Raw genomic sequence first — 10360 nt, 5'->3', positions numbered from 1 at the left:
AGTTGGTACTGACTCATAACATCCATATGCACAACAGAACAAAATACTGCCCACCCCTAGGCCAACCTCACAATCATTACTACAATTGAGCTCATCTCTGCTTCCACTGTGCCTTTCCATCTCATTGGGGGTCTTCTTTTTCTCCCACTCTCCATTTTACCAAGCATGATGTCCTTCTCCAGCGACTGGTCCCTCCTGAAAATATGCCCAAAGTATGAGAGACTAAATCTGGCCATCATGACTTCCAGAGAGCATTTTGACTGTACTTCTTCCAACACAGATTGGTTTGTTCTTTTGGAAGTCTGTGGTACTTTTAATATTCTCCTCTAACACCATAAGTGAAATGCATCAATGCTTCTACAGTCTTCCTTATTCACTGTCCAACTATATAATATATATATTCATCATTATTCATCATCAGAAAGACTATATCAAGATCAGTCATGATGTACTGTACAATGCTGTCTGTGACAGGATAATATCCATACTCCTACAAGGAAGACCTCTGGTAGTGAAGTGGTTACAAATCGGGCTGCTAATCTCAAGGTCAGCAGTTCGAAACTACCAGCTGTTCTGCAGGAGAAAGATGAGGCTTTCTGCTCCCATAAAGATTTATAGCTTCGGAAACCCTGTACAGGTCACTATGAGTCGAGAACCGACTCCACAGTACACAATAACAACAACAAGGAAGACCAATTAATACCATTATAATTCAAATTTATGCATCAACTACTAAGTGATGATGAAATTGAAGAATTCAACCAATCTCTTCAGTCTGAAATTGATCAAATATGCAATCAAGATGTACTGATAATAACTGGCTATTGAAATGCAAAGGTTGGAAACAAAGAGGAAGGATCAGTGGTTGGAAAATATGGCCTTGGTGATAGAAATGATGCTGGAAACACTATGATAAAATTGCAAGACCAATGACTTCTTCATTGCAAATGTCTTTTTTAAACAACATAAAAGATGACTATACACACAGATGTCACCGGATGGAAGTAAAAATTGCTACACCTGTGATAAAAGACAGTGGAAAAGCTCCATATCACCAGCCAAACCTAGACTGTGAAACAAACCATCAATTGCTCATATGCAAATTTGGACTGCATATAAAGAATATTAAAGCAAGTTCATGTGAGCCAAAATATGACGTTGAATATATCCTGCCTGAATTTAGAGATTATCTCAAGAAAAGATTTGATGCATTAGACACTAAAGACAAAAAATCAAGAGTTGTGGGATGACATTAAGAACATCATATAGCACACCAATGTACAATAGCAAAAAGATGGAGACAGCTTAAGTGCCCATCAGTTGAAGAATGGATAAACAAACTGCGGTACATACACACAATGGAATACTATGCTACCTTGAGGAACAAGCCACTGCATAACATGGATGAACCTTGAGGACATTAAGCTGAGTGAATTTAGTCAGTCACAAAAAGAGAAATTCTACATAGAACCGTTATTGTAAAAGACTAAGACCATTATTTTAAAAGACTAAAAGGGGAAAAAAATAAAATTATATATATATAATTTATAAAATTAAAAAAAAAAAGGGTCCTGGTGCTGAGAACCAACTGCTGATCACGAGGATGTATGGGATGAGAGAGGAGGAGAGGGAGGGAGGGGAAGATAGAGCACAGGGTAGGGAATAGACACAGGATAGCTTGGGTGCTGGGGGCGGTGGGGGGGGCAATACATAAGAAGGGGGAGAGGAATGGAAGAACAAGGCTGATGGGAGAACAGTTAGGCAGGTTTGCATGGGCTAAGTGGGACCGAGGTAAATGATGAGATATGCACAACCTTGGAACATCAGGACTCCGGGATACAGGAATTGAGGCATGATTTGAATGGGTAAAAGAGGGGAATAATGTTAAGATGCTTGGCTGTCTTTTGAATCTTGGTTTCCCTTGCCTACCATTGTAAAATAGGCAGTTGGGGGGTGGGGGCTGGGGAGAAAGGAATAGCCAGAAACATCACTACAGAAAGCTTGTAAGTCTGTCTTCAACCTACAATTGATTGGAATACCTTAAAAGGAGCTAGAAGTTGCCCAGTGAAAGAGGCTTCCTGTGGAATCTTTGCATTGCATAAGACCATAGGTGGAATCCAGAACCTCATCCAGAATCATCTGAGGTAGGAAATTTCCACTGGAAAGGACGAGTAGACCAGCCTGGAGCATCCAGAACAGAAGATACTTCGTGAAAGAAAGACTGGCAGGAAAAATCCAAAACAATAATGGCAGTCTGATTGATTACTACAAGAAGAAGTAAGCTGTTCATCCAAGAGCCATCAAGGCAAGTGGTCGGAACTCCTCAGAGCAAACTCCCTTCCAAGACTGAGACCCAAGGGGAATATGTGAGCAGGCAGGTGGTCTGGCTGGTGACGTTGATCACCAATAAGGGGAAGAGGGGGAAAAACAGCAATGAGCTAAGTCCAACCACATTCAATAGACCCCTGTGAACCTAGGTGGAGACCTGGATGGCCAGCAGTATGGCAAGGCCCGGGGACTCCTGGGCCCAGAGACAGTGACATGGCCACAGAGGACTAGAGCTGAGTGTGAAGCGTCCAGTTGATATGAAGTGAGGGGAGATGCATAAGAACACCCATACTGGCAGATAGTACCTACTTCCTACTTGACCTGGCTTCTATGGCTGATCAGAATTCGACTACAAGAAGAAAGAAGGGGGCGGGGAAGAGTAACCTGCTACAATTTGATGAACTTTACCTATACTTATGGATATAATAGCTCAAAAAGGGAACAAATCTTCACAGTGAGGATCATTCCCTCCCCCTTGGTACACAGGGTTGACAGGGATGGGCAACTTAGACATTGGCTACCCAAAATGGGGGAGGGCTATAAAAGCAAGAAGTGACTGGCTTACAAGCTTTCAAGAGGGAACCTAGTTCTAGATGGGGTGGGAGAAGGTAGAATATCCACTGAATAATTTCCAATCTGTTGGGTCCGGGCTGGCGAAAGGAAATGGGGCTTAGACTCTTGTGGTATAATAGTGAATAATTGCTAACAGGACTGACTGTGGGGGTAGGAAATATAGAGGTAGATATTTTTGGACAAAAGGAGGGAAATGATTGATTTTGTAGCCCAGGAGTGAAAGTTCCTGGGACCATCAAGTGAGAAGAGTGGAGAAAGAGACCCTACCCAGATAGGCAGAGACACCAGGGATCGAGACAGACAATGTTGTGGACAGATGGAGTGGCTGGGGACATTGAGCTCAGGGAGCAAGAGGGGCTGTGTGCTGATGGCCGGGGGACGGGCTTGTGGGGCATACTCTTTGGTTATTTGATGATGCATGGAGGGGATTGTAATCATTGCAATGAAATGAAATACAATAGGATGAATGTAAAACTAATATTCTTCCATGTAAACTTCACAATAAAAACATATATAGATAGATAGATAGATAGATAGATAGATAGATAGATAGATAGATAGATATAGATATAGATATATAGATATATATAAAGATTAAACAAGCCTGCAGAGGGCAGAGAGACCTGACTACCACCAAGTAAGAAAAATCAGGGGTGGAGTGCATCCTTTGGACCCAGGGGTCCCTCTGCTGAGAACCAACTAGACCCAGCTTAACAGAGAAGCCAAGACACACAGAGATCTCCAACAAACTAGGAATAGAAGATGAAACGACGAGCCTTTTTCAGGAGCTGAGAGAGAGAAAGTCTTTTCCTAGAGCCGATGTGGTCTGACTCCAGACGTCTAGCCTTCTAAACTGTGAGAAAAAAAGGCTGTTGGGTTTTTGTTGTTGTTGTTAAAGCCTTTCACTTGTGATATTTCTGTTACAGCAACACTAGATAACTAAAACTGCTTGTATCTGTATTTCATTCCTTTTTATGGCTGAATAATATTCCATTGGCTACAAAAAAAAAAAAAAAGGAACATTGTACAAGAAGAAAGAAAAAGGTCATTGAGAAGACAAGGAAGAAAGAAAAGACAAAAGGGATGTCAGAAGAGACTCTGAAACTTGATCTCCAGTGTTAGAGATGCTAAAGCAAATGGAAGAAGTGAGAAGGTACAAGAGCTGAACAGAAAATTTCAAAGGTTAGTTCAAGAAGAAAAGTCAATTATTATAATGAAATGTGCAAAGACCTGGAGTTAGAAACCCAAAGGGAAGAACATGCTCAGCATTTCTCAAGCTGAGGAAACTGAAGAAAAAATTCAAACCTTGACTTGCAGGGGAAAATACTGAATGGGGCAAAAGAAGATGGAAGGAATATACAGAGTCACTGTATCAAAAAGAAATGCTCAGCCATTTCCAGAGGTAGCACATGATCAAGAGCCAAAAATCTGAAGAAAGAAGTCCAAGGTGTATTGAAAACATTGGCAAAGAACAAGGCACCTGGAATAGATGGAATACAAATTGAAATCTTTCAACAAACTCACTCATCTCTGCCAAGACATTTGTAAGACAACTACCTGGCCAACTGATTGGAAGAGATCCATATTTGTGCCCATTCCAAAGAGAGGTGACCCAACAGAATGCAGAAATCATTGGACAATATCACTGATATCCCATGCGAGTATTTTGTATTACTAAAGGTAATAAAAAAATAATAAAAAAAAAGCTGACAGAGAACTTCCAGAGGTTCAAGCTGGATTCCGATGAGGATGTGGAACGAGGGATAACATTGCTGATGTCAGATGGATTTGGGCTGAAAGCAGAGAATACCAGAACGATATTTACCTTTGCTTGATTGACTACACAAAACATTTTGATTGTATGGATCATGACAAGCTATGGACAACATTGCAGAGTATGAGTATTTCCAAACACTTAATTGTGCTCATGAGGAACCTGAACATAGACCAAGAGGCAGTTGCTAGAATAGTATAAGGGAACACCGAATGACTTACAGTTAGGATAAGTTTGCACCAGGCTTGTATTCTTTCACCCTACTCATCCAAACTGTATGTTGAGAAAATAATCTGAGAAGCTGGATTATATAAAGGAAAACGTGGCATCAGGATTGGAGGAAGACTCATTAGCAACCTGCGATATGCAAGTGATACAACCTTACTTGCTGAAAGGGAAGAGGACTTAAAATACTTACTTTAAGATCAAAGACCACAGCCTTTTAGGATGGATTGCATCTCAATGTAAAGAAAACAAAAAATCCTCACTACTGAACCAATAAACCTATATAAATAGAGAAAAGATTGAAGTTACCAAAGACTTCATTTTGCTTGGATCAACCATCAATATTCATGGAAGCAGCAGTCGGGAAATCAAACGATGTATTATTGCATTAGGCACATTTGCTTCACAAGACCTCTTTAAAGTGTTTAAAAGCAAAGACGTCAGTTTGAAGACTAAGGTAAGCCTGACCCAAACCATGATATTTACAGTAACCTCATATGCATGTGAACGTTGGACAATGAATAAAGAAGATCTTAGAAGAATTGATGCATTTGCGTTGTGGTGTTGGAGCAGTATATTGAAGGTACCATGAACTGCCAAATGAACAAACAGATCAGTGTTGGAAGAAGTACAGCCAGAGTGCTCTTTGGAAGCCAGGATGACCAGACTTCGCCATTTATATTTAAGAAATATTATCAGGTGGAACCTGTCCCTGGAGAAGGATATCATGGTCGGTAAATTGGAGGATTGGAGAAAAAGAGGAAGACCCCCAACAAGATGGATTGGCACAGTGGCAGCAGCAAAGGCCTCAGAATTGTGAGGTTGACCCAGGACTGGGCAGTGTTTCGTTCTGTAGTGTATAGGGTCACTATGAGTAGGTAACAAATATATGTATATGTATATATATATATATTGTTGTTAAGCACCATAAGTTGGTTCTGACTCAAAGCCACCCTGTTTAGGGTTTCTGAGAAGCAGCTGGTGGGTTTGAAATGCCAGCCTTGAGGTTAGCTGTCCAGTGATTATTCTAGTTGCATCATCCCAAGACACTCTCATGCTCTCTCCCTTAGCATTCTTAGAAAATTTCAGTTTTCATTGTATAAATACTCAATCATGACTGAAGAGAAGCTACAACCTGTCATCACTTAGCCTGAAGTTCTTAAGAAATGCACCACACAGATTTAATAGACATAAACACAAGAGTGAAGATTAGCAAAATGAGGCAAAACAATCAGGAAGTGATGAGGTTTTACAATCACAATTGCTTTTAACATAATTTATTTAATCATGTAATTTAATTTTAATAATGACTTTGTTTGACATCCAGATCACATAATTCCTGGAAATATAATAATTCTTTGGCATGAGCTGGTACAAGCTGGCTCTAGATCCAGTACACCACTAAGCTCAAGCCACAGGTGAGGCAGTCAACAGCCTCACTGGTTCCCAACCCATGTTCAATATCCACTGCCAACATGTGTGGGAGGTATCTTGGATGTTTAGCCCAAACTAGCCTTCAGATGGCTCCAACTCTAATGGTGATATGACTGCTGCTGCATGAGAGAAATTCCCAACTGAGTCTGCTCAACCCACAGAACCATGAGAGAAAATAATAAATTGCTGTTTTAAGCCATTAAATGTTGGGATAGTTTGTTATGCAGCAATAGATAACTAGAACACTAGTTTACAGAAATTACTCAATAAAGAACAATTATTATTGTTGTTGTTATAATTATGACAGATTCACTATAGCAGTATTTCAAGAAATGAGGGTTCATTTATTCTAGAATTAATTAAGGAGGATTCCTTTGATTGCATTTGCTTGGAAACATAGAATTTTTTCAGTTGAGTGTAATTTGTCCAGATTTTTATTTTAAAACGATACAATTCCACATGAAAAGTCTATAATTACTTTCCACAATACAGCTAGTCTCCCATTGGCCTGTTGTTGACTTTCATTCTGCCACAGCAGGGATTGTGTGAACTGAAGTCACACCACTGAAGTCTAAAGAATTATGACCCCAGGTAGGCAGCTGTGGCTATCCCATTTACAGCAAAGTTTGAACAATTTAATAAGAGCAGTGGAAAGATCCGGGAAAGAGCTTAGGGTTGTTTGCTTCCATCCTTAGTCTTATTGTTTTCTCAGTTGCTTTAACTGACCATAAGACAGATGTAACAGGGGCAAAAATATTAATGTAGAAGTCATTGCCAACTTGCTCATTCCACCACCACCACTACAACAAATCTCCTGTCACCCTCTCCCCCACTGTCTCCTGAGGGAGAATTGTCTTTGCCAGTTTGGATCAGAGAGCTATTTGCAGAAAACAAAATTAGAATAAGAAAATTTGTGGAGGGAAAGGAAAGAGAAAAAACAGCTTTGTAGGTAATGTTTTGGGGGGCATAGAGTAGAAAACAGAATTTTGGGGAGACACTGCCAATTGTGGAGGATATAGAAACACATATAGAAAAAGTGAGAGCAGAGACAGAAACAGAGAGAATTGAGAATTTTAGGTAAGATGCTGAATTGTTTTGTTTTCCAAAAATGTGCTGGTTATTTGTAATATAACATGATTTAAATGTGTTATCAATGTAACTTTTCATTGGAATTTTTCTCAACAGATTGCATTTTTCAATTATTTTCCATTACATTTTGGATTTATCTGAGAGTGCTTTAACCTAGGATGGCACCACAAGGGAACAAACACAACGTTATATGGATTATATCAAACTAACGTCTAGTTTGTGTTGTAGTATTTAGCAAAGATCTTAACTTTAAATGTAGGTGATAATTCAAACGACTCAACTATTCTAAAAGGCATTTATGAAACAATTGAGGAATGATACAGTTATGACTGGATATTTGATGGTTTTGAGTATTGCGAAATTTTAAAGATATGAAACTGGTATTGTGGTTACACAAAAAATTTCAGTTTTTATAGATGTTTAGAAGTATCTCTACAAACTGAAATATTTATACATGAAATGGTATGATTTCTGAGGCTTGCTTTAAAATAATCTTGGGGTAGAGGAAAGTAGATCAAATTAGATTAGGGACACATTGACACTTGTTTAAGCTGTGTGATGGATGGTACATGAGGATTCATTATACTGTTCGTTCTACTTTTGTGTATGTTTGAAAAATTCTGTAACAAAAAATGAAGAGAAAAAGTGAGTGAGTTAAAATCTATTGTTCTCCTTCTCTAAAAAATCTAAATTAAGTTACTTTTCTTGTTTTGGAGCCATGTTTGCTTTTTTAATGTGACAGAAAAACCATCTCTAATCTGAATCATGAAAATATGACTATATGTTTGCTGATATTGAGTACTGGTGGGATCTCTTTAACTCAATCCAAGACTCAAAAGTCTTAATTAGAATCCAATTGCAAGATAATTCTTCAGTGACAAAGGGTTTCCCTCGTGCATTTTTAAATGGATTTAATGAGTAAAAACATGATTTCTGTATTACATTCTGGAACTACATCTATTGGAGAAATTGAGGTTCAGCACTTACCTTCTGAGATCTTTGTTAGCTTGGTATGTGTTTCCATTTTACTGCCTTTAGTTTTTAAAGGGAAAGAAGCAGACTAGCATGGCCCCAAATTAATGCAGGTTTTATATTCCACTCCCCCTCCCCAGAGAATGCAGATGATGTTGCGGTGCACATTTTAAATTTGATAAATGAATCTCCACCTCTGGATGAAAAAGAAACAAAGATCATTATTTCTAAACTATCTGATATTTCACAATGTGATGAGATAAGTATGAACCTAACCCAGATTATATTACAAATAATCAACATTGTTTTGGGAAAGCAAAATGATTCAGCATCTGACCTGCATGAAGTGAATAATGAGTAAGTACTGAAACTTTGGCAAATTATTATTTCATAAAATTTAAAAATATATGACTAATTCCCTAGCATAGAATCATCACCAGTTTTAAAGGATAGGTATTTATGAATTGAAAATTCAGTTAGTACAATGCAACGCATTAATTTTCCTTATATCCCAACTGTGAAAGAATGCATTCAGTTGTAATTGAACCATAATGATAGTGACTGTCCTGTTGTTGTTGTTGTTAAGTGCCGTGGAGTCGGTTCCGACTCATAGCGACCCTGCACAGGGTTTCCGAGGCTGTAAATCTTTACGGCAGCAGAATGCCTCATCTTTCTCCCGCAGAACTGCTGACCTTGTGGTTCACAGCCCGATTCGTAACCACTATGCTACCAGAGCTCCTTAGTGACTATCCTAATAGATATTAAAAACCCAGATATTAAAAAACCAGCTATACAGTTGACTCTGTCTTATGGTGGCCCCATGTGTGTCAGAGCAGAACTACACTCCATAGAGTTTTCTTTTGTTTGTTTGTTTCTTTTTTTAAGCAGACAAGATCATCAGCTTTACTTTCAACCAATCACACATTTTGTTTCATCTCAACGATTACACTCCCCTCCCTGTATCCTGCTTCCACCCTGTTGCCTCCTTTTTATATCTTATTTTTTCACAGGTGAGCAAAGCAAAAATATGTGATATACAAACACAAAACAAAAAATACCTATTCACTCTGATGTCCAAAAGGTACATTTTGCAAGCCAGCCTCCTGCCCAGAGGCACACAGTCTTTATCAGTCCTTGGGCTTAGAGTCTTTAGCTGCTCTGTCTCTCTATGCCATCACCTCTGCCACCATCTCTGATGTACCCGCTTTTCTGGGTAGGATCTCATGCTCCACTCATGCTCTTCATTCTTGATGGACCTGGGGTCCTCTGTACCTGAAATGAAAGATTAGCTACTCCCCCCTTTTAGTTACGCATCTTCTATAATTACAATTATGACAATCATGATTAATCCTGTAACAATTTCTCACCATTGAATCAAAAAATCCTATCACCATCATCCGGAATCCCCTTTCATTAGATCCATCTGGAAAAGAGAAAACTGTTCAGTGAGAATTCTACCTTACCTCCCTCATTTGGAAACTAAGCAAACTCATGAAAGATTGTAAGGCACCAACTTTTTGCCTGTGTAACCTTCACCCCCAATTTTAATGGCCAATGTCTTAATTGCCTATACATTATTGAATGATGCAGTAAGCGTCAAGAAAAGATGGAAGGAATACAGAGTCACTGTACCAAAAGGAAATGGTTAATGTTCAGCCATTTCAAGAGGTAGCATATGATCAAGAGCAAATGATACTGAAGGAGTAAGTCCAAGGTGCATTGAAGGAATTGGCAAAGAAAAAGGCACCAGGAATTGATGGCATAAAAATTGAAATCTTTCAAGAAAGTGAGGCGGCACAGGAAGCACTCAATCATCTCTGCCAAGAAATTCGGAAAACAACTATCTGGCTGACTGATTGTAAGAGATCCATGTTGTTGTTGTTGTTGTTGTCAGGTGCCATCGAGTCTGAACCGACTCATAGCGACCCCATGCACAGCAGAACGAAACAATGTCCGATCCTGGGC

General features: G+C 39.1%; 1 protein-coding gene across 1 annotated transcript in view; it reads left to right on the top strand.

The window, feature by feature from the left end:
- The window catches only part of GPR112 (G protein-coupled receptor 112), a 178145-nt gene that overhangs the window by 98299 nt on the left and 69486 nt on the right, over positions 1-10360 (top strand). The window contains exon 10 of the mRNA XM_006874718.1: positions 8536-8752. Within this exon, the coding sequence (XP_006874780.1) occupies positions 8536-8752 (217 nt within the window). The remainder of the gene's footprint in view (positions 1-8535; positions 8753-10360) is intronic.

This window comes from Chrysochloris asiatica, unplaced genomic scaffold (assembly GCF_000296735.1).
Source record: "Chrysochloris asiatica unplaced genomic scaffold, ChrAsi1.0 scaffold00295, whole genome shotgun sequence".
Taxonomy (NCBI): Eukaryota; Metazoa; Chordata; class Mammalia; order Afrosoricida; family Chrysochloridae; genus Chrysochloris; species Chrysochloris asiatica.
Note: the sequence above shows the minus strand (reverse complement) of the source record. Positions and strands in the feature narration are given on the sequence as shown.